The sequence below is a fragment of the Terrapene carolina genome, unplaced genomic scaffold (assembly GCF_002925995.2).
Source record: "Terrapene carolina triunguis isolate 2854851 unplaced genomic scaffold, T_m_triunguis-2.0 Scaffold95, whole genome shotgun sequence".
Classification (NCBI taxonomy): domain Eukaryota; kingdom Metazoa; phylum Chordata; order Testudines; family Emydidae; genus Terrapene; species Terrapene triunguis.
The window spans coordinates 3,766,622-3,792,164 of record NW_020664446.1 but is presented as its reverse complement, the minus strand read 5'-3'; the positions used below and the strand labels follow the sequence as shown (position 1 = coordinate 3,792,164).

Sequence of the window (25,543 nt, the reverse complement as noted above, 5' to 3'; positions counted from 1 at the left end):
GAAGGTAGCAAGCCGGTCCCTGGTATCAAAAAGGTTGAGAAACACTGTCCTAGAGCATTTTACAGCAACACTTAAAGGAATCAATTCATTCATGGCTGAAATGCAGCCATCTCTAGGGTGGAATGCAGCAGTTCAACACTGCACAGCAACACTAAACAGATATATTCAATTTTGTGCCTGGCAACAGTTGATCATGAGAACTACTTTTCCTGAGAGAGAATGTTAATGAGGACACAGGAATTATCCCTAACTAAGAAGTGCTGTGGGAAGATCCACTTGAACGAGTAGTTCAACTTCATAGAAAATGGGAGGGGCTACCAACAAAAGGGCGGACTATATTTACTAACTAAAGACATACTTGCAGATGCGGATCAATCTCAAATATGGTCTCTCCTCTTCGCATATCTGTTATCAGCCACAGGCCTCCAGCACTACAAAGAAAGAAAGGCAGTGAACCAAAGTTACTCACCCCGACCAGGAGCTCCCACCATTTTGGTGCTTAATCAGAACAGGTGCCTGGACGAAACAGGTAATGGACGGACTGCTTGTAAGATCCAGCGTGCCCAGTCACCCTTTAAATCCACGATTACATCATGAAAGTTCATTACACTGCATGTTACTGCATGGCTGTGCTCAACACTGCTCAGCCTTGCATTGGAGACTCTCTCCTATTCTTGAATCCTGCCGAAGTGTTCCAAAGTTCAGAGCTGCTGCCCAGCTCAGGAAGACAGTTAATATGGTTTGATCCCATTTACATTGCAAGACTGAATTAAGTTTTAGCCTTGCTAGGCACTGAGTTGTAACCAAGTAAAATTTCAGTGTTTACACATAGGCTAAATTTAACAAGATCAGGGCCCAAATTGACAAAAATATTTAGGTGCCTATTTGCAGCCTTAGGTGACTAAATACCTTTGTCAATCCATCCTAGATCAGCAGAGTCACATTCAGTATCATAACTAGCTTCCTACCGTGGCTAACGTTCCTACATTTTGCCTGGTTAGTATCCATGGTGCACATAAATGGTTCCGAGCAGTCTTAGCTTTTGTTAGCAATGAGGGTTGAAAGGCTCAACACCTCTCCTAGCAGAGGTGATGGGAGACAGTTTATTGCAAAAAGAGGCATCCTGAATTTTCACTTTGGGTCACAAGCAGCATAGATGGACTACGTCAGTTTAGAGCTGTATTTTTGAACTGATTTACTAGAATTGCTCATCGAATATGTTATTGCAACCAAACATCTCTTCTTGCCTTAAATGTTCATCTTACACTTTCCTTATACACTAGATGTTAAAATGGTAAAAATTAGTATTTCATATTTTCTGATATGTATTGGTGATCACTGGTTTATCATATCACTTTGGGATTGGCAATTGTTAACTACAAAGATGCTATTCACTGCAATCCCTGAAAACTGTGATACTACAGATGCAATTCCTGATTACCTAAAATCAAGGCAGCTTTTGGCTTCAAAACACGGGTATTTCTTGGTTTTTGCCCTATCCTTGGAGATATATTTGAAAGAAATGCCCAATCTAGTAGAGCTGGTCAAAGAACTGCACTCTTTGTTTTGTCTTTTTGAGTATTTAACAAGGAGAATGAAACAGCTCCACACAGCCTTTGAGCAGTCAGGGGTCAGACACTGTTTCAGTGTCTTGGGGTCATAGGAAAAAGGCTTGCATCCATGCTAAAGTTTTCCTCCCTGGGGCATCCTCAGGGACTGTCTGCACCTGTGCGGAGAGGAAGGGTTCAGAGTGAAACAGAGATATCAGCCTAATTCTGGACTGTCCCAGATATCTAAGCTGGACTTTTGAAAATAAAGCACTTTGTTGGGGCTAGAAAAGCCTGAGAAGTTTAATGGAGCCCTGGCATGTGCATGCAAAAACATTTAATATAAAACCTTTTGATCTATTACTATACCGCAACACCTTCCTCACCTTTAAAGATACGAGAAAAACGTTTGACTAAAACGTCTGGTGACGTGTATCCTAGCAAGCAAATACTGTAACAGTGATCTGCTGCTAATTCTTATATCTTTAAAACCACATCTTTCTTTGCCCAATACTGATTTTGTTTTTTTGCAAGAGGGAAATTACACAAAACCAGTCTTACTAGGAAAATAAGTACCATTCCTTGTGTGAATTAGCCCACCTGATCGGACTCAAATAGTTCATTTATAGAGATGCGGTCCAAACTTTGCTAGTACTCTAGCAAACTAGGCTCCTTCCCTCTTATTTTGAGCTGTATTGAAAGGTCACCTCAGTAAATTATTCTGGCTTAGCATCTGGTTCTTTTAGGAAGAACTAATGAGAAAATGCCACAGGCATAAGAGGAAGGAAATTAAAAGTCGAATATCTCATTCTACAGTAACTCCCCACTTAGTGTCCTCTCGCTTAACGTTATTTCGATCTGATGCCCCTGCTCAATTACAGAACATGCTCCATTTAAAGTTGTGCAATGCTTTGCTATAACGTCGTTTGGCTGCCTGCTTTGTCCACAGTTGACAACCCCCCATCAACTCCCCTATGCCCCCCCCTCCCCGCAGACCCCGTGGATCAGCGCCTTCTCCCTTCTCCCCCCACGGCAATCAGCTGGCTTGCGGCGTTCGGGAGGGAGGGAGGGGGAAGAAGCGAGGACTTGGCGCACAGGCTCCCACTCCCTCCCCTGCCTCCCAAACGCCGCAAACCAGCTGATTGCCGTGGGCAGGAGGCAGGGGGGAGGAGCGAGGACTTGAGGCACCTCCCCTCTCCCTCCCCTGCCTCCTGCCCGTGGCAATCAGCCGGCTTGCGGCGTTCAGGAGGCAGGGGAGGGAGGGGGGAGGAGCGAGGACACGGCGTGCGGAGTAAAGGGGGAGGAGGAGGGGAAGAAGAGGCGGGTTAAGGGTGGGAGCTTGGGGGAAGGGGTGGCGTGGGCGGGCCGAGGGTTGAGTCCCCCGCCCCGGTGCTTGCAGAGTAGGGGAAGCTGCCGCTGCTGCTGCACAACGTGCTTCTCCTAGCCTACAGCACCTTCAGTCTCCTTGCCTGCCTCACTGTCTCCAGTGCCAGTGGACTGTGCCTGTGTGGGGTAAGGCGGGGGCACCTCCCAACTATAGTACTGTACTGTATGGCAAAAAAATTTTTTCCCCTGGAACGTAACCCCCCCCCCCCCCCCCATTTACATTCATTCTTATGGGAAATTGGATTCGCTTAACATTGTTTCACTTAAAGTCGCATTTTTCAGGAACATAACTACAACGTTAAGTGAGGAGTTACTGTACTCTATTCTGAACAAGTGGATTCTCACATGTGTTAATAGCCATCTCAGTCTCTGCAGGTAAGGAAAGAGTTGCACTGAGCTCCCACCTCCCACAAAGCATCTTTAAATAAACAATCTACACGTTACAAATAAAAAACAAGTGACAACGTTGCCTCCTATTGGGCACCATTTCTGCCAGGCTGCTTGGGGTGATAAGCATTTATGAGCACTTGCTTCAGAAGTCAGGTGGGGGTGCTGTACTTACACGGGCACAGTCCGAAGCAACTCCAAGATCCCCTGTCCGTTCCACTGCTGTGCTGCATGCAGCTCCTCAGTGCAAACCCCAACGATCTAGAGCAAGAACAAATGGACTAAACACAATGCAACAGGTGCAAATGTACCAAGTGCCAATGGAGCGAGTGTTGGCTGGTAAGATACGGGGGTGCGAGGCTGGTCCTTTAAGCTAGTTGGAGCTATAAAACAAGCCTGGGCTTGTGCAGAAGAACTACTATGCAGCCCTTTAAGCTGTTGTCCACATGCCTCATGGCCCCCGCCCCTCTGTTTCAACATGCCCCTCCTACATGCCCTACGACAATCAAGCTTTAAAACAGAAACGTATCTCATTAATTTCTTCATTTTCATGATCATTTTTTCTTATGGATCAAAATAAAACCACAACAATAAACCATCATACAAATGAAGGGGGAAAAATCAATGTTCTCACTGGGAATAGGGTTGGAGGGCTAGGATCCATGAACGGGGGGAGGTGGGCTGTGTACGACAGAAGGGATAGGGGCCGCAGAGCAGTGAAGAACAGGGAGTTAGCTAGGAGCTCTATTGCTTAGCCTTGCCCCCCTGCCTCCATCTCACCCATGACCTTCTTATTGATCCCCCCCATTATCTATCCCTTCCCCAGCCAGTCTTCCTCTTATACAGTAAAGCCCAAAAGTCAAAGTCTTAATCTGACAGACTTCCTCAGGCCCATCACATGGGGACTCCCTGCTGATGAACTTCAGAGAGAGCCAGTGCCTTTGCAGCAGAGTTGCAAGGTGTGGGTCTCTGATTACATGGGCTTCAACATTAGGCTTCTCTTGGTCTCCTCCCGGACCCCCTCCCCGTTAGTAGTAGGGGATACAGACAGGAAGGAAGAGAGCTCTTCCTGCAGGAGAAGCTGCTCCCTGTAGCATGGGGAAAATCAAAGCAGCTGGTGGGATCTGAGCAGCAGCTAGTTTTACTGGCATAGCTCAGTTAGGATCTCCTGAATAAGGGGAATAACTGTTTCAATTTAAAACATTTAATAAGTGATCTAAGATGTGAGTGAGAGAGAGAGACGTTTGGTGAAGGGGGAAGACTGTCGATTAGCTAGAACCCAAAGAAATGAGATTCAGGGCTATGTTTCAAGGAGTCTTTTTTTTTTTTTAAAAAAAATGTTTCTTTTGCACATCAATACTTTTCTTAAACATTAGCTTGTTAGATGGAAAATTTCACTGGCCTCCGAAGAGTGTTTTGCATCAAGTTTGCAGACTAAAATTCAACCATTAAGTATGCAATTAAAATTCAACCAATAAGTATCTCCTGCTTTAAGTGCAAATCTCAATGCAACCTTAACTACGCTGCCACCTACTGACGCTCCCATAATATTTTAGATATAATTTAGGTCACCAGTATAAGCAAAGCATACTTTGTGGAAGTATTTTTGCTCACTGTGTTTTACTTTCCCATTGATTTTCCAAGTTTTATTGGACCAAATACGTATTATAGTTCGTTCAACGCCTGGCTGCATTTCAGTGGGTCAAATTACTTTTCTATCAGCCCCAGAAAGGGGACAGCTCCACTCCTGATCTGAGAACTAGAGTGCAGGGGATGATACCTCCTGGTTATAAGCAAAAGAAGAGTGAAAACCCTGGTAAATCCCCATCTAAAAACCTGCTGACACTCCTCAGTGACAAAACCTCTTGATCATCAAAGCTGCAGGAAGAAAGGTGGAAATCAGACAAATAATCATTAAGCAGAAGATGTTGCAGAATGGTGTTATTCATCATCAGGGAAGAATGTGATGTCAGCTCTGTACGGTAAGTATTAGTTCCCAGAAAACGATGACCAGAACAGCCATTACTTTTCTATACCTGTAGGAAATTAACAACCCCAAAAGGGGTCTGTACTGGTTGCATTTGAGGATCTTCAGTGTGACGTTATTGATATAATCTGGGACCATATAGATCATTGTTGCAACCAAGGTCCTGTAGTGGCACCCAAATCTTGTATAAAGGGGGTCAAATGGGGTGTCTTAGACATGGTTAAGGTTTACTGGTTATGATTATGCGATCTATATGTGTGTATCAATTTTATAGTTGAAGTTATGAATATTGGCTCTATACTGTCTGTATTTCAAATTTATGCTATGCTTCTGGGTGACATCCCAGACAAGCTGGTGTTACCTCTGCCTAGCCTGCTTGATGGCCCATTAAGGACCATCAGCTATACAATGGACCCATTGAGAGAAGGCAAATATGCCTTGAGACTCAAAGTATGCAGGGACTGGCCCATGTGACTCCAGACTCCATTTTGCTGTAATTTTCCACAGTAAGGACAAGGAGGTGTTCTTACACCTGGAAAAGACTATATAAGGCTGATGCCTCATCTCCATCTTGTCTTCAATCCTGCTTCTTACCTCTGGAGGGACTTTGCTACAAACCGAAGCTCTGAACAAAGGACTGAGGACCCATCCCAACTGGGGATGTATTCCAGAGACTTGATTTGAACCTGCAGTTTATTCTATCGCTGCTGCAAGCCTGAACCAAGAACTTTGCCATTATTGTATGTAATTGATTCCATTTAACCAATTCTAACTCTCATCTCTGTCTTTTTCCTTTTATGAATAAACCTTTAGATTTTAGATTCTAAAGGATTGGCAACAGCGTGATTTGTGGGAAAGATCTGAGTTGTATATTGACCTGGGTCTGGGGCTTGGTCCTTTGGGATCGAGAGAACCTTTTTTGTGTATATTGGGATATTGGTTTTCATAACCATTTGTCCCCATAACGAGTGGCACTGGTGGTGATACTGGGAAACTGGAGTGTCTAAGTGAATTGTTTGTATGACTTGTGGTTAGCCAGTGGGGTGAAACCAAAGTCCTCTTTGTCTGGCTGGTTTGGTTTGCCTTAGAGGTGGAGAAACCCCAGCCTTGGGCTGTAACTGCCCTGTTTTAGCAATTTGTCCTGAATTGGCACTCTCAGTTGGGTCTCGCCAGAACTGCATCGTCACATACCTGTAGGAAATTAACAACCCCAAAAGGGGTCTGTACTGGTTGCATTTGAGGATCTTCAGTCAGCAACATATGCTGGATTCTGGATTCACTGTTGTCCAAAGGACTGTGCCATGATACATGGTCGCCACTACAGAAGGTATTTTCTGAGGAGGGGGGGAAAAAAACAAAGATATTTAGTAATAAAACTGCGGCCAGTATCCACCCATCCAACTCATCCTTAGAGAAGGAAGGTTATCTAGCTGGCATTTGAATTTACACTTAAAATTGATCTGTTTCTGATCACAGACCTGCTGCAAGCACAGTGCTCTGGACGGACCACCACCACCACAGGAAGACAGGCTAAGAGCATGTGTCTTGCTTCCATCTATTATTATATAACCCATTTAATTTCTCTTGGAGGGACATACTAATGAGAATATAATACACGAAGACATCTAGCTATATTGTATGATTACTGAATGGCAAATCATGGCCATAATGAAGAAAAGATGCCAAATGGCAGATGAAGTTTATCATCTGCAGAAGGTCATAGCTAGGCTGTTACAAGTCTGGCAGGAAAGCTGAAATCATCTTCTCCCGCAACCATATGTTTTAACTACTCTGGTGCTGCAATTTGAATAGCAGAGTGCCCTCTGACCTCACTCCACAATGGTGGAAAAGCCTCTAGATGGCTATAACCATCACTGTATGCTGGGATAACTGAAACAGATTAGGATCCAGAAATTCCTCCTTACCCTTCCCTGCTATGAGTGTGTGACAATTTCTCTCCTCTCTTGCTCAGACAAAAAGAGGAGGAAGAGAGAAGATTAGCTCCATGCACTGTATCTGGCGGCTGTTAGGCAAGGTATTCCAGGGGAGTGGCACAATGGAACCTGTTTATATAGGAGAAAACTTCACGGTAAAGGTGACACGCTTGTGAAAATCAGAGTGAAGTACTCTGAAATGCAATGACACAACTCAGACATTTTCACTTCAAAAGAAGCAGGTTCCCCTGTGAATGCCACCAGAGGTAATTCTGTACCTTTTGTAAACTGAGGACCCTATGTTTGGTTCTCGTCCTCATCCCATGCTTGTTGTTCTCGGTACTTTGACAGTAGGTACTAATTAACATTCCAGAGACCAAGTTCTGTCCTTTAACGCAAATATGGGATTTCCAATCTAGTCAGTGGATATGGGCATTGTGTGCACGCCTCTGAAATCAGTGTCTATCACACAGCCTTCCCTTTCTTGAGGAATGTTTTATAAAGCCAGCTGTCTCTCAAAAAGTGGGGAGCCTGCTGTCCTCATAATGGAATGTTCTAATGTCACAGTTGTACCAGGTGAGAGGAAGTGTTTCCCTTTCTAATTAAAAATCACACAGAACACTAATCCTGCAGAAAGGAAAACGTGAATGGTTAATGTAAAGTAGTGTTCCATCTGGGATACTGCCTACGGGATCAGAGCGTGATCCCGTTCAGAAGAGGGGTGTTGTCTGCTCTGAAGTTCTCTCACCCCCACTATTAACACACACATACCTTTTTGTACCATTAGCGGTATCCACTCCCTACCGCACCCTCCAGCTGCATGACCACCATTCTGAACATTTCCTTTGAAATAAATATCTATGTGGCTGACCTCTCAGCTCTTATTCACTGAGCAGTCCTGCTGACTTCTATGGCACTCTTTGGGTGGGTATGAATTAATCCTGTTGAGTAAAGGATGTTTGCCTGTAATTGTGTCATCAACTAACATTAGACAATGATGGATTGAAGCGCTCTGGACTAATTTACTGTGGCAATTCTTAGTTTCTCCACCAGATGTCCCCACTGTTTATTCGAAAGTTTATAAGTCATCTTTTACAACTGCATTTACTGATTTGATTAAAAAAAAAAATCAAAATAAACTCCAAGTACCAAGGGCAACTTGGCCAGACAGGTTGGGTGTGGAACAGAAGTGTTGTAATAAGTAAGGGAAAAGATTTCACACGTTAAAACTAGAGAAGGAAAAAATGCATCAGATAAGAGCTGCTTAAAAACAGCTTAACACTGTACACAATAAATTAAACGCCCTGAGCTCTTCAACCGAAGGGAATGAGGGATACACATTTTAGTGCATGGCTCTCACATCCCTTTCTTTTAGGGTTACTGAGACAACAAGAAGATTGCAAAATAAAAATTAAGTAAGATTTCCAAGTATCAAAATTCAATACGTTTATTTTTAACTATAACTTGAAATAAATAGTGCTTACAATTTCATGAAAGATCCTTCCAATATTTTCCAGTGAGCCAGCCTATTAACTGAGATCTGGCCGATTAACGATTTTTTTAATGATAAAAGCCTTTTGGTCACAGTTTTCAGGCATTAAACAAAGCCACAAAAGAGCTCATTCTTGGGCCCTGTCTTTATGCCACAAGATTTTGCACATCAAATGCTCACTCAATTCTATGCTGATCGATCGCTAAGTTTCACTGCTGGTACTGCTTCTCCTGGGAAATCCCAGTCCATTTACAGCAGGTTTTCAAATGCAAATGTCTCTGCTGGAAACCCACCTGTTTATGTCTATACGAACTCTGAACACTTAGAAAATGTTTTTTTCTCTCTCACACACACACACACACACACACACACACACACACACACCCCACAAAATTCACATTGACTGCTCAATTAAACCACAAAAAACCTAATGTGCAAATAACATGATCCCCAATTTAAACCCACAAGAGCCAGGAAATTCAGAGTTTAGCCTTGAAACTCGGCTCTTAATTCACTGTAATTGTAGCCCATGCGAGATGAGCTCTTGTACAGAAACCATCGCTATACCTAGGCAAGTTTGAATTACAGAAGTTTCAACAGTGTGAGCCAAGAAATTATAGGAACAAAAGAGGGCCAGATACACCATCTAGGTCCACTTCCTTGTGCGGAGGTAACAGCTGATGCTACCGACCTTCTCCCCTGGCCCCCTTCAAACTTACAACATTATGAAAAAGTGCAAGAACAATGAAAGTCTTTATTTGTGTGAGTTTAAGATGGACAAGATTTAAAAAAACAAAACAAACAAAAAGCCCTACACCACACCTAGAAACCCCAAAGCTTGATTCTCCAATCAAAAGTTAAATTTGATTCAACAAACTAAGTTTTGGCACAGTCATGGTTGCATCAGAACGCTCCCTACCACCCAAAACCTTAAAAGCATGGAAATAAGAAGTTAAAGGAAAAAGTCCCCTGCATCGTTTGCCCCCCTTCAAATGGCCGATAATACCATTGATGAGACACTCCAACACTTCATAAGCCTTCTCTCCCCTCTCCAAAGGCATGCCAAAAATGTGATACATACGCCAGCTTCATGAAGTGCGCATACTCACGCAAACCCAAGCGGGAACAGGCCACGGGCACTACACCAGGTAAATGGGAAACACATGAGGTGCAGTGGGAGAAATACCTTTCCTGCCCAAATGTGAAGTGTTGCATGCTCGAGGGGTCTGCCTCACAGAATCAGAAACCTTCAGGAAGGGACCTTGGAAAGGTCATCTACTCCAGCCTCCCACACTGAGGCAGGACCAAGTAGAAGAGTAAGGGAGCTGACCTGATACCTGCTCCTTTGGACCAAACAGCATCTTTCTGCTACAGTGCACTTCCATTGTTCCCAGACTACAGGAATCAACGTAAAGATGCAGCAATTCATCATCTCAAAGTCATTTTTACGATCTTTGGTTTGTACTCAACTACATCTCTAAGAACGTTTTCTCAAGCTGGCTCTCACTAGACTCCCTCCCTCCGCCAATTTTTGTGATTTTGCAGCCACCACTTCCTATTCTTTACATGTTTCTCTCCATACTAGTGTGTGACAGACTTACTATACCAGACACCAGCTATATAGGAAGTGCTGGCAAATGCATAGAATAATACTGCAAGAGAAAGATTTTCATAGGTGTTATAAGCTACAGCAGGCAAATTTTCAGAAATAAGTGAGTTGTTTGGTAAATCATTGATACCTCTTAGGCAGGGGTCGCCATGTCCTTGTAGCTTTTCTGGAAACTTCCATATGGTTGAAATAGTCATTATACTGCACCCATTGGCATGATATCTAGCCCCTCTAACGTGCTCTGTCATGGCTCCCACTTAACCATTGACAGGCTATGCAGATTAGCATTATTTAGATATACTTTTTCCTATTTGGGTGGTTTCAAATTTTTTTTGCAACTGCTGACTACAACATACCCTAAGGGGTTCTTACTTGCATCTTGCAGTTTTGTTTACACATGCTTCCTAACAAGGCAAAAGGAAAGAAATATTTATTTGGGGCTGGAACCTAAACGATAGATGGCGGGGTTTATAATAAAAGTGGGGAAAAGCCATTAGTTACCACAAAGCAAACACCTCCTTGACTACCACCACAAGAGAGGAAGCCATCAATCTCAGGACAGTCATACTAGCACTGAAAGCTAGAATCATGGTGGGATTGCCGTTTCTTCTTTCACCTTCCACTTTAACTCTCTCCCTACAGGAAGCTAACAGGAGCCCCGTTGTGGCCAGAGGAAATAATTTTATATAGCAGGGGAGGAATTTGGTCTGCACTTGCAGTAAGAATATTTTACTTAAAGATTGTCCTGTCAGTTGGGAAGAAGCCAGTTGGAATGTTCATGCCCCAGGAGACTTTCTGGAGGCTTCTTTCGGGGGGGGGGGGGGATTTAAATGGAGGAAAGCATCATTGGTTGGCGCGACAGTGTGAGGTGTGCCGATTGTGTGGGATGGGGGCTCAATGAGCTATGAGACACAGATGGGAAGGAGGGCAGGGGGATGGGACTCAAAACAGACCAAGCTTTAAAGCAAGACGGCTTTTGCTCTCAGTAATTCAAATTGTACATGCAACACACCGGAGATTTACCTTGGTTACAAATAAAGAAGGATGGGGATGGAGGAGTGTTCCAAATGCTCTGTTCTCTGCCAGCACTATATGTTTTAAGCACGTTATACAACTCCACTGACGCATCAAAAACAGCTAATTTACAAAAGAAATGTATTTAACTTTAAAAAAATAAAATAAAACTAAGTAACCAGAAAAAGTTAGAAAAGTCTCTTTAAGGATGTATCAAAGCTGCGCACTTAGAACAAAGCACAGGAAGGGTGCTGGGAGTTAGTTAAATGGAAAGCTGTGGCGAAGACCCAAAATACTTTGCACTGGCAGGTGGATTTGAATAATGAATGGGGACTGGAAAGAAAACATTTGTTTAAAACTGGAAACCAACATTTAATGTTAGTGTTTTGGGGATCTTGGAAATTCCTGAGAAACCATTTAACAGAATAATTTTTATACCAGGCTGGAATGTGCTCAATTTCTATTCGGTATTTGTATTGACTAGAGCTGGTTGAAAGTGTTTGGTGCAATGTTTATTCTGACAGAAAACTTCGATTCTATGAAATCAGAACCCTTTCTATCAATTCCAAAATTTTTGATGGGAAATTATCAAAACATTTTATTTCAATAAGGTCAAAACATTTCATTCAACTTTATAATATAATATAAAAATCAAACCATTTTGATTTCATAATAGTTTGAATGTTTCAATTTTTGTATTATCAATATTGACAAGTTAGAAACATTTCAATACGGTAGGAACAAAATATTTCATTTCACAAAAAATTCAGATAGTTCTACTTTTCATCCCAATTGGGACAAAACAAAATGTTTGAAATCTCTATTTCCTGTGGGATGGGAATTCCCTTTTTTGACCAGCTCAATGTTGATGTTTTGCAATGTCTAAGACAGTAATGCCAGATCTACCCCACCTTTCTCTATATCAGCGGCTTTAAATTATCTGTACCAAACTTGGTTTTACAGCCCACATTAAGCAATTGAACCCCCTTTTTGGAACAGTGGTCATAATTCAGGGGTTTGGTCTGTCATATTGACACCATGCAACAGCTCCACAACTAGAGCTGGGAACATAATTCACAGTGAATTGTTCCACACCTTTGTTTTTTGCCCTTGGTCATTAATTGTCCTTGAAGAAAATTGTGATTTTTCTCCAATATATGTTATTTGAAATTAGCCACAATTTTACAGGCAATATTAATGCCAGCAGAAACAATTCAAAGTCACAACTGTGGCTTGGCGATATTTTGTCAACAGTCTGTTGAACATATTCAACATTTAACAGGTGCCAGCTCTAAATAAGAAACAGGTCGCGTCATTTCAAGTTTGCTTTTCCACACCCATTCTTCAAGATCTGCTTAAAAAAAACTGCCATTTCCACAAACACTCCGGCTAGTAAACCTTTTTCACTAGAATATTCACATAAAGTAAGTACAAAAGGAGAGCAAACTCAGCTGGTGCAAAACAAGTGAATAGAAAACTTGTCAGTCTAATCTAACAAAAAGCTTTAGAACAAAGAAGTGTGGTGCTTTACACAGAGAAAGTTTCAATCCAGGGAAATAGATTTCTACCCTGCCCTTCCTCCCAATCTTTTCTCAGCCACCTCCTCTTGGGAGTTTTAGATTGAGAGCTGCAACATGATTAGCAGCTAGGCACGAAGGATATACAAAATCTCTCATTGCAATTAGTTGAGCTGTCAATTGCATTCAAATCAGTAACTCCCTCCTGCCAAGTCAATTTAATAATGCCAGCCTTGTAGAACTGCTTGTCATCAGGTGATACTATTTCAAGGAGACTGAAAAGTTCCCTTTACACAAGTGTAATTGGCAGTTAGATCTTGGAAAAGCTGCTGGGATAGTTTATAACGTAGTTCTGTTAAGAAGCTGGTGCTTTGAAGCAAGTCAAATGTTTGTCCGCTACCTGAACATTTCTCACTGCAATAACTTTTATGGTCAAAGCTACTGCTTATCAGATACAAAACAGAAATGTCACATTCTGCATTTTATTGTTCCTCAATGACAGCTCCGTTGCGGGGCTGATACACCCCGTCGCTCTCTGGGGGTGGGGGAGAGGTGCATTATAGCCCAGAGTTGAGGCTGTAGGGCTGCCCCCGGTCTCAGGCTGCATGGCCCTTTGGCCTTAGTTCATAGCCTGGCCCTGCTCAGAGCAGTGCGGCCCAGTGGCCAAAGTCAATAGTGTAGGGGAGCTGGGCCACCACCCCGGGGTGGGCAGTGACCAGAATAGGGGGACCCGGACCCACCCTCTCCACCGGGTCCCAACCCATGACCCTGTCGGTGGCGGGATTGCGCACCACCAGCTTGCAGGGAATCCTACCGAAACTCACAGAGCCTGTCTCCGGTTCTACAACCGCTTCCTCACAGTTTCCCTGGGTTGCTTTCTACCCGATTCTTTGCAGTTTGCCACCTCTGGGTCTCCACAGTCTCTCCCCTCTCTGCGGTGTCCCGAGCCTGTAGTCAGGGTCTGTCTCTGGCTGGCTGGCCTCCGCGTCCTGGAGTGCAGATGTTCCTCCCCAAGGAGTCAGCAGCGCACCTCCTTCCTCACCAGTGGTCAGCCCAGACTGAGCTGCTCTGCTGCCTTTTATATCCAGTCTCCAGCTGGAGCATGCCCAGCAGAGCCGAGGGGGCGTGGCCTCCTTGGCCAAGAGAGAAGGGTTAACCCTTGCTGCACCAGTGTGGGTCTGATATGCCCTGTTACACCCCCACACCTGCATGCCCCTCAGTATCACTACTGCCTAATCTACTAGTCTCCTGCGCTCATATCCTTCATTCACCATGGGCATGTTTCACAAAGACATGAGAGGAATGGAGAAAGTTCTAGTTAAATTAACTTTAAAACTACAAACAAAGTGTATAAAAACCAGAGACATCAAGGTGCCATCCAGTCACCCAACTGCACAATCTTACACTGCCCTTTAGCCTCCTTTCCCCCTTCTGCTGGTCTCTCTCATCATGCTTATTCTAAATTTAGACTAAATTCTCAAGGACAGTGTATCTTTCATTAGTCTAGAAAGTCCTGTGCACAGTTCTGGTGAATAGGTGTTGCTCAATTAGTCACTCTTTGCTTTTATTCAAAATTGATGGAAGTTGGTTGAAGGCCAAAAACATTCCCACCCCTTTTCTACAGGCAGTGAGTCGTTTCTCCATGTACTTAACAGGGTTAAGGATCATCTATTCTCCTTCTACTTTCCATTTTCAAACTCTGTTTAGGGTCTTGGTCATAGTTGTGATGGATGGACTTTTTTGAAAATAATCAAACCGCACTTAGAGTCTCATAGGGACTGCTGTTGAGTTGCACAGAACATGATTGCTCGTCAGGTCCTGAAAATCTTTGAATTTTCAGCAACACAGGCCAATGATAAATTTGTCTTTTATATTTTGATCTCTAGATCTAATATTACTTCGTTAGAGTTTAGCATCCTCCATTTCTTTGTTGTCTTAGTCTGGGTACAAGACATTTATAATAAATATATGTGATGGGGTGTGGTAGCGATGATTACAAGATTACCACATTCCTCCCAGGAGCCAGATAAACACTGTCTGTATCACAGGAAAGTCTGGAATCATCTCTCCAAAGTGGGGGGGGGGAGGGGGGAACAAAACAAAACAAAACATGTGTTTCTAGTTCTGAGTTGGGACATTTCAGTGGGGACTAGTCAGGCACCTGAAGCCAATGTCACTTTGGGAGAAAGTCCATCTTTAGGGAGTGTGGAGGAGGAAGTATTGTGGCAAGATTTTAAGTAGTCTGAGGCTAAGACATTGTGGAATGTTAAATGGATCCCGGATGCATGAGAGCAGAATGCAGGTGACGCAGCCAAAACTTTAAATTAAATGCAGTTTATCATATAGTTGCAGAAATAAAGGAATTTTTCACATTGATCTCACCACCACTACCACCCAGTATGTGTAATTTATCTCCACATAAGTGGCTTTTCTTGAGCATGGTTTTAATATTCAGTTTTATTTTGTTTTGTTTTTTAAATGTGGCAGTTCTTCATCTATAAATTAGATTTATTGTAGATTTTCAGAAGCGATTTGCCGTTTTGAACAGCTACCACCATTTGGGAAGCATTAAGTACAGATGAAAGGCGCAACTCTGTAATATGTTAGCCATAATTTAAAAAAAAAAAAAAAAAAAAACCCGCTCTGTATTTCCAAGTATGCTCACTAATAGATTAAGTATAATCTTATGACCACTGATATATGAACTAGACACCTAAAATTAACTCTAAAACAGTTCAGCAAACACAGTCATAGCAAATTGTTACTCAAAGGTAAATAAAACTGTAGTATAAAGAATAACATCTCTTTCAAGTCCATCTGATGGCCACACTAATTTAAAATAATTTAGGGATGATGAAATTAACCCTAATGATGGTACAATGTATACGAGGCTGTCTAGCATTTAACAGATGGACTGGTAAGAGGGAAAGCAACAATGATGTCATCTGCAGGGTTTGTTGGCAGCATTGGTCTATAATTCCATTTTCAGCTTGAGTTGAATGTATTTTGGGAACAACTCCCACAACGAATTAATAGAATTTAAAAAACATGATGTATGTGCATTATGTAAAAAATAATGAGAGTTCTCCCTCCAGTGTTTCTCTTCTGCAGTTTGGTTTTGCACTCACTTACCTTCTGTCTGGAAAATGGAAACAGTAGGGAACTGCCATAGCTTAGGGAATATAAAGTGGTACAAAACTGCAGAATACGTCACATTGTGCTGCCCGCCAAAGACATGCACCGTAGACAAGATGCCTTAGGAAGAATTAAATCCCAGGAGCACAATTAAACAATGCCTCCGCTGCAGGGATTCAAATTGGGCTCTTAGAAAGAAGGGGGCCTAGACAGAAGGTTCTCTAAGAAAAATGTGTGAAAAAAACAGATCAGCAGTACCATAAGTACTGCTGGGCCTTTGTGGTTTGAAACCTGAGTTCCTAAGGACAGAACAGTGACTGATCTTGTATTTTCAACCTGCTGGTCAACTAAAAAAAAAAAAAAGTTCTTTATTGCACAGCTCAAGCTTAATGACTTCAAAAGTCCAGTCTGTTTTTACATCCAAACTATGTTTAATGAGCCTTTCAATAGAGTCCAACCAATTCATACAAGTTAAAGATTATAAAGACCTCGCTGATCATCCAGTTCGCCCTGACAGCAGGCTCAAGGGATAAGGGGTGGGGCCTGTAATACTCTACCAGCAGAAAGAGGATTCAGGCTTTCCCTCAGCATTAAAAACTGTCATTCAATTCTACTCAGAGTAGGATGAGGCAACACGGGAAAGCGATCGAGGCTGATTTATATTATAGCTTCCATGGGTAGACAATTAAAGATACTAGTTTTTCTAGTGCAGAGTAAGCTCTAGATAATATGACAACTTACACATTCCTGGAATAGCAGTGATAAGAGTGCAGCTAATATATTCTAGCATTCACATCTATTCTACTGTAGAATTTTAACCATTTCCTAAATATATTAAAAGTAATTGTCTTTGCCTCTGTGCCTCCTTTACCCCTTCTCCTGCCTGTCAGATCATTTATTTCTTTGTTAGGCATCTTAGTCTCTTTGCTGGTTTGTTCATTTTTCCTTCTTCCTCCAACCCTGTTCCTCTTTCCCTGGCTTGTGTTTTCTTCCTCCTTTCCATGCATGGTCTATCTAGGTGCTTTTACAATCCTACATTGCTGTAGCATCTGAGCATCTCTCATTTCTGGATTTATTCTCACAACACCTATGTGAGGGAAGAAAGCATTACGCCGTTTTACAGATGAGGAAACTGAGGCACTGAGAAGGGTAATGGCTTGCCTGAGATCTCAGAGCAAGTGTGACAGAGCCAGGAACAGAACCCGAGGCTAGGCTGGAAACCAGAAACTGAACGACTATTACAGGAATACCAAACGTCTGCTGATTGGAACACTGCAACGTCCCTAACAGAGCCACTGAATTTAGCGTGCCATCAAAGTTGGATTGACACAGTGGAAGCTGTGGACTTCACTCACTCACATACATGTTGGCTATTATTGTGACAACTTGGGGCTGCAAACCCAGTGAGACACTGAAACCAGGGCCGGCTCTACCATTTTTGCCGCCCCAAGCAAAAAAAAACCAACAAGCTGCCCAGACCGTGCCGCCCCAAGAATGGATGGAATGCCGCCCCTTAGCATGTGCTGCCCTAGGCACGTGCTTCCTCTGCTGGTGTCTGGAGCCGGCCCTGACTGAAACCCTCAAGTCTCAGCTGAGACGACTGCAAGAGCACTTTATATGAACTCAACAGCATCGGCCCACTAACCTTCCTTCACCTCCTGTCCTGTTCCCAACCACCACCTCCATGCTCTGTCTTCTACCCCCAGCCTCAAAAGCCACTCAGCCTTACTCCTCCAGGCGCCTCTGAGTTTATCTGCTCAAGTGTCCTTTGCTTCCTACCATCTGGGCTTGGGGATAGTCTCTCATCACACACCGCTCTCTAAAATAACCAGGTGAAAGGGGTTGGCAGGACACCATCCCCTCTCCTTTCCATGGACAGAAAGCGAGGCGTCTGGCGTGGCAGCAGTTAATAGGAGCCCTACTAAGGCTCAGACTCAGACAGCACTTGGCTCCCCACTCTCAGGCAGTGCTAGTCATGCCTATTTGGCTAGGTGTCCTGCAGTGCACCAGCACTACAGCAGATCCATAGGATTTCCCACAGGTGAGCCTACAGAAAACAGCTGTGCATTGTACAGTTAACAAGGCAATATACTGTGGTAATGCTGTCACTTTTTATGTACCACTTTACCTAACACTGGACCTCGCACCCACTGACCAGCTTTTGCACCTGCACTATTTGGAGAAAGAATGGAACATGTTTTAAAGTTACCCCTAAAAGGACAGTATTTTAATGTACTAATTAAGACGTAATGACTAAACCGCCTCAGCTGGGGTGGGAGAAAAAAGGGTAAACCCACATTAAACCCCCTTTAAAAAAAAAAAAAAAAAAAAAGACAATGACTGTTCAAGTTTACATTTTTTTTCTAGTTTTTTTTAAATAGATTCTTTGGATCACATGGATCAGTCTCTCTTATGTCTGCAACTTAGGTCTGAAGGAACATTCACCTTTTTTCTGATCTAGGATATCCAATGCTGAAAATTATAAAGCGAGTTATAAAGTAAGCTGCATGGACACTTTTCAAAGACACCATAATAGAGGCCCAATTTAAATGTATACCCCAAATTAAAAAACACAGTAAAAGAACTAAAAAAGAGCCACTGTGGCTTAACAGCCATGTAAAAGAAGCAGTGGGAGATAAAAAGGCATCTTTTAAAAAGTGGAAGTCAAATCCTAGCGAGGTAAATAGAAAGGAGCATAAACACTGCCAAATTAAGTGTAAAAATGTAATAAGAAAAGCCAAAAAGGAGTTTGAAAAACAGCTAGCCAAAAACTCAAAAGGTAATAACAAAATACATCAGTAAAATCAGAAGCAGGAAGCCTGTTAAACAACCAGTGGGACCCCTGGACGATCGAGATACAAAAGGAGCACTTAAAGACGATAAAGTCATTGCGGAGAAACTGAATTCTTGGCTTCAGTCTTCATGGCTGAGGATGTTAGGGAGATTCCCAAACCTGAGCCAGCCTTTGTAGGTGACAAAGCTGAGGAATTGTCACAGATTGAAGTGTCACTAGAGGAGGTTTTAGAATTAATTGATAAACTAAACAGTAACAAGTCACCGGGACCAAATGGCATTCACCCAAGAGTTCTGAAAGAACTCAAATGTGAAATTGCGAAACTACTAACTATGGTTTGTAACCCGTCCTTTAAATCAGCTTCTGTACCCAATGACTGGAAGATAGCGAATGTAACGCCAATATTTAAAAAGGGCTCTAGAGGTGATCCCAGCAATTACAGACCGGTAAATCTAACGTCAGAACCGGGCAAATTAGTTGAAACAATCATAAAGAATAAAATTGACAGACACAGAAGAACATAGCTTGTTGGGCAAAAGTCAACATGGTTTCTGTAAAGGGAAATCATGTCTTACTAATCTATTAGAGTTCTTTGAAGGGATCAACAAACATGTGGACAAGGGGGATCCAGTGGACATAGTGTACTTAGATTTCCAGAAAGCCTTTGATAAGGTTCCTCACCAAAGGCTCTTACTTAAATTAAGTGGTCATGGGATAAGAGGGAAGATCCTTTTATGGATTGAGAACTGGTTAAAAGACAGGGAACAAAGGATAGGAATAAATGGTAAATTTTCAGAATGGAGAGGGGTAACTAGTGGTGTTCCCCAAGGGTCAGTCCTAGGACCCATCCTATTCAACGTATTCATAAATGATCTGGAGAAAGGGGTAAAAAGTGAGGTGGCAAAGTTTGCAGATGATACTAAACTGCTCAAGATAGTTAAGACCAAAGCAGACTGTGAAGAACTTCAAAAAGATCTCACAAAACTAAGTGATTGGGCAACAAAATAGCAAATGAAATTTAATGTGGATAAATGTAAAGTAATGCACATTGGGAAAAATAACCCCAACTATACATACAATATGATGGGGGCTAATTTAGCTACAACCAATCAGGAAAAAGACCTTGGAGTCATTGTGGATAGTTCTCTGAAGACGTCCACGCAGTGTGCAGCGGCAGTCAAAAAAGCAAACAGGATGTAGGGATTAATTAAAAAGGTGATAGTGCATAAGACGGAGAATATCTTATTGCCCTTATATAAATCCATGGTATGCCCACATCTCGAATACTGCGTACAGATGTGGTCTCCTCATCTCAAAAAAGATATATCAGCATTAGAAAAGGTTCAGAGAAGGGCAAGTAAAATGATTCGGGATTTGGAATGGGTCCCATATGAGGAGAGATTAAAGAGGCTAGGACTTTTCAGCTTGGAAAAGAGGAGACTAAGGGGGGATATTATAGAGGTATATAAAATCATGAGTGATGTGGAGAAAGTGAATAAGGAAAAGTTATTTACTTGTTCCCATAATATAAGAACTAGGGGCCACCAAAATAAATTAATGGGCAGCAGGTTTAAAACAAATAAAAGGAAGTTCTTCTTCACACAGGGCACAGTCAATTTGTGGAACTCCTTGCCTGAGGAGGTTGTGAAGGCTAGGACTAACAGGGTTTAAAAGAGAACTGGATAAATTCATGGAGGTTAAGTCCATTAATGGCCATTAGCCAGGATGGGTAAGGAATGGTGTCCCTAGCCTCTGTTTGTCAGAGGGTGGCGATGGACAGCAGGAGAGAGATCACTTGATCATTACCTGTTAGGTTCACTCCCTCTGGGGCACCTGGCATTGGTCACTGTCAGAAGACAGGATACTGGGCTGGATGGACCTTTGGTCTGACCCAGTATGGCCGTTCTTATGTTCATGTCGTTCTGCTCCCTTATTAACATTAAGAAACGCCTGAGAGCCCCCAGGAGCGGCGCCAAACATGTTCAGCCCACTTCTGTTCCCTTTGCACACTCCTGCCTCTTCAGTTTCAGCTTTGCTGTTACAGATCCAGGGAAGAACACACACAAACTGAGCATGAGACAGGAAGTGTAAGTGACTCAACTAGGGCTGGTTAACAAAATTAGGTTTTCAATTAAAATAAAATATTTTGACCCAAAATCCAAAGAATTTTGGTTTGGAAATGCTTCCCTGGCACATCATGGGAGCTGTAGTTTGGTTACCAAATGTCCCTACTCTCCACCGTGTGTCAGGCTTCCCAGATCGAGAACATCTTCCATGATGCACCATGGCAAGACACTCCCACTATATACCGACTCCCCTTTCTAAGAGGGGAAACCATGGTGCATCATGGGAGCTATAGTGCAACCAGGAGCTGCAGGGGAACATGAGCCTGACACACACAAATTACAACTCTTACAAGGCATCACAGCAGCCTTTCCAAAAGAATAAATATTTCTGGTTTTGGCCAAAATGTTTGTGATTTCAAGTTTCCACAGAAAAATTGAAATCTTCCAAGGGAAAAAACAAACATTTTTTAACCATCTCTACTATCAAACCAGAGTGTAGCTGTCTTCACACCAAATTCTTTCAAAAAAATGTCTACATATTTGGGATTATAAAATTTTCTAACTTTTGGTCAGCAATGTTTTTAAAATGGCACACGGTGAAGGTTCATCACTGTAGAAATCGAAAGAAATTATTCTGGAGCCTCCCTTGAAGAGTAATCAAGCAGATTTAGGATTTTGCTCGTTGTTAAAGTCAATAAAGATGTTTCCATGCAATTATAAACGTTAAATGAAAACAGATTTAAACAATTCTGTGCAGCAATGTTCTGCCATTAGGCTTGTGCATAAGAACCTGAAGTTACCAGGAACGAGAAACTATAAACAAAGGTGCAAGCGTAAGAGGAAATGCAAGAAGTTAGTAGATGTGTCAGTGAGATCTAATTTTTTCCTGTTAATCTGGTTGATATGTAAAAATGATTAACCTGACCACAAAATATCCTTTGAGAGTCTGTCCCAAGTGTCCTAAAATTATGTCCACAAGCCCCTATTACAAAAGAAAGCAGAAAAGTCCAGTTTTCATTAACTCTGTGGTTACAACCTCAGAACACAAACTACTGCAGTTTCTCTCTGGATGAGCAAAAAGAACGAGGGGTACTTGTGGCACCTTAGAGACTAACAAATTTATTTGAGCATACGCTTTCGTGGGCTACAGCCCACTTCATCAGCTGCATGAGGATGGATGAAGGGTGTCAATGCAGGCGAGCACTTTTTCAGAGCTGCTGCTGCCACCATTTGCTCAGTCCCTCAGTTTCCTGGTGTCACGGAGTCACCGGCCAATGCTCTGGAACTACTCCATACGAAGCCAGTCAGCACTCTGGGGGAAGCATGCCTCCTCTCTGGGAGCATACTGTCTCCAGGGCAAGAAGCTTACACAGCTTCAACCTTCCTGGGCCTGACCTCGGAGCAGTCACCCCTTCTCACACCGTGCGCTTCCCACAGCGAGTCCGCACAGGCAGGGCTCCTGGGGAAGCCAGAGGGCCCTGCACCCACAACTTCGCAGTCCAGCCCCCTGCCTTCACTAGCAAGACCAAGTACTGATTTTGCCCCAGATCCCTAAGTGGCCCCCTCAAGGATTGAACTCACAACCCTAGGTTTAGCAGGCCAATGCTCAAACCACTGAGCTATCCCTCCCCCTATTCTGTGTTGTAACTGAAATCCATATATCTGAAAATGTAGAAAACACCCAAAAATATTTAAATAAATAGTCTATTAGAAAAATTAATCGCGCGATTAAACAATAATCACTTGACAGCCCTAGTTTAAACCCTGTTTTTACACAGCTCACTCATTAACAATACGATCTATTCTACACCCTTAAGAAGGGTAGGAAGTGCTTGCTTTTTTTTGGACCTGTGGCTTTTGGAGTTTGCTACATTTACCCCAAGCAGGCTGTGAGCAGTTCTCATCTGCTTGGGAACCCTTATACTCCTACTCAATCCTTCCCCTGGATTTGAGTGGCTGGCAAAGCCTCAACACACCAGTTCAACTCAAAGCCCCAGGTACTGGCAGAACGAAGGTCGGTAGCTTGTGGCAACAATGCACAACTCACTCAATAATGCCCCTGAAAAGCTGCTCCTTCTGCCTCTTGGACTTGGCTTTATGCCTGCAGGGCTTCTCTACTGCTGAGGCAGAGGGAACCCCCGAGAGAGGTGCGATAGTGGAGGACCCAGAGGGTCAGAGCTTCAACGCTCAGCTGATTCCTCAGCTGAAAATGGGAGGAGCAGAGCCAGAAGATGAAAGCACTTTGCTACTGCACAAAAACAAATAAAAGTTAAAACTATAAAACCAAGTGGCCGAGAGAAGTTGAACTGCCAACTTGTGCTACCAATGGAGGTAGAACTTCTGGTTTTCTGAGCTGACGGGTGGGTTTAGAGTCCTGGAGCTTCAAGCAACAAGACTGGTGCCCCCAGGGTGACAGGCATTACCCACTTACTATGAATGAGTGAAGCTGTGCAGCAGAAAGTGAACTTAACAATCCAAAATCCTTGATAGTTTAATTCAGAGGTCCCTAAACTGTGGGGCATACCCCCCTAGGGGGGCACAGAGGAGTGTTTGGGCGGGGGGAGGGCACAGCAGGGCCCGGGCGCTCCGCTCCCAGCTCTGCTCTGGCCCCGCCCCCAACTCAGTCCCCAGCCTCAGCCCCAGATCGTGGCCCAGCCACAGCTCCGCACCTTTCCCTGGCCTGGTCCCAGCCCCACCTCCAGCCTAGGCCATGGCTCTGTTCCCGGCCCAGGCCCACCCCCAGCTGTGGCCCCAGCCTCGTCCCCCTTACTCCTGTCCGTGTCCTGTCCCCCCCCACACCCCACGAGCCATGGCCCCACTCCCGGCATGGTGTGGACAGGGGTAAGGAGGCACATGAGCCTGAAAAGTTCGGGGACCACTGGTTTAATTGCATTTATGCTCTCAGGAATAGCAAAAGTGGCAATATTGCATGAACTTCAAAATTCTGTGAAGCAACATTCTCTGTGTAATCTTATACAGTGTTTAAATCTATACTTGTTTGTGATTTCCTGATTAGCTTCTGACTAAAGTCTTTGAGATGTATCATCAAAATCAATATGCTGCTGCAAACTAGTCATGCTAAATGAAACAAGAAGGATGGCCCAGCGGCTAGGGCGCTAACCTAGGACTTGTGGGGCCTGGGTTCTAAGTCTCAGCTCCACCACAGTCTGAGACCCCTTTGACAAATTGCTTAGCGTCTCTTTGCCTCAGTACCCCATCTGCAAAATAGGGGATCGGCGTTTCTTTACCGCCCGGGGTGTTCAGATGATAATTACAGATTGCGAGGTCTTCAGAGAGTGAATTGTTTCATATATCATATCTAGAGATAACGCAGAAGCAGTCCCTGGTAATGTATTTGCTGTTCCATGCATGACTGTTACGATTACCTGTATTATGGTAGTGCCCAGAATGTGCTATGTGCTGGCTGCACAAAGAAACAGTCCTTACCCTGAAGAGTTCACAAACCAGGAAGGAAATCTGACAGTTGTCACTGCCATTGCACCTTCTTATCTGCCTCCTCTTCATGGACAGTGAGACAAAAAAGGCTAGAAGACTACAATTGCATGGGGAGAGGGGAGGGGGAAAGAAAGAAAGAAAGTAGAGCTGTAATAAAACCCCCTTTGGTGCGCTCTTCCCAGAAAATTCACAATGTCAAAACAGTAGAGAAAAATGTTTGATATCAAAGACTAAACGCAACAGTAATAAGGCTTCATGAGAGTCCTACAGTAATTATATCAGGGAAGCAGATAGGTGTTTAGCCCCCTCCCCAACTCGGATCTCTGTAAAAAATAAATAAATAAAATAAATAAAAATATGCAGAACTGAATCCTGGGACCCAAATAGACACCCTAAGGCTTTACCTACTCTCAACGTTCTTAGTTTCCCCACCATTACTACGGCAGGGCCAGCTCTGCTAGTGGGGATATTAACATAGCTAAGCCTGTGGTGTTTTGACCACCATCTCATCTAGACTACTTCGAGCAGGGTTAGATGATTAGTTAAAATGCCAACAGGCAGTCTTTTCATCCCTGGAGCTTCATGGGTAGTTGAACCAGTGGGAAATTAAGAGAAAAAGCTTAGCACAGACATAGCGTAAGTGTATTGTGTATGTAACTCTTGGAATCGTTTATTTCAAGAGAGTGCACATATCCATCCCTACAAAATTTAGACTCAGAATCATTCTACATATAGCCAAATAATTTCTCTTTAGTCTTTTTAACGCTGTCTGTCTGCTTGACAACTCTGGAGGCAGAAATGCTCTATTCTAGATCACTGGCAACATTAGCACAAGCTTCCCCCTATACTACCACACAAGCCTAGTCTCATATATGCAGGGAGCGAGAGGGTAGTTCTATCTGCATACAATCAGTGTTTGGCCATCTCTCCTGCGAGTCTCAACAACGATGTCAATACAGGGTGGTTTTTTTTGTTTTTTTGGGGGGGTGGGGGGAAGGAGAGATGTAAAATGATCCTCTAACAGGAACTGGGCTTTGACCCAAATGATTTCACATGGACCACTACATAGCTATCAGTAGGGCAGCCTGTGCAGGGGCTCAAGCCCCCACTCCCTACCCAATAGTCAGCAGGGGCACAGAACTAGCTCTCTCGCTCTCCCCGACGCAGCCAAGTCCTTGTGGATACATTTGTTGAGGTGGTTCCACGGCCCATGGCTTTT

At 43.3% G+C, this 25,543-nt stretch overlaps 1 protein-coding gene across 1 annotated transcript in view; it reads right to left on the bottom strand.

The window, feature by feature from the left end:
- SUFU (SUFU negative regulator of hedgehog signaling) overlaps positions 1-25,543 on the bottom strand; it is a 114,720-nt gene that overhangs the window by 47,604 nt on the left and 41,573 nt on the right. Inside the window, exons 4-6 of the mRNA XM_029911360.1 lie at positions 6,499-6,641; positions 3,496-3,581; positions 359-431 (exon numbers count right to left, since the gene is read on the bottom strand). Of these exons, the coding sequence (XP_029767220.1) occupies positions 359-431; positions 3,496-3,581; positions 6,499-6,641 (302 nt within the window). The remainder of the gene's footprint in view (positions 1-358; positions 432-3,495; positions 3,582-6,498; positions 6,642-25,543) is intronic.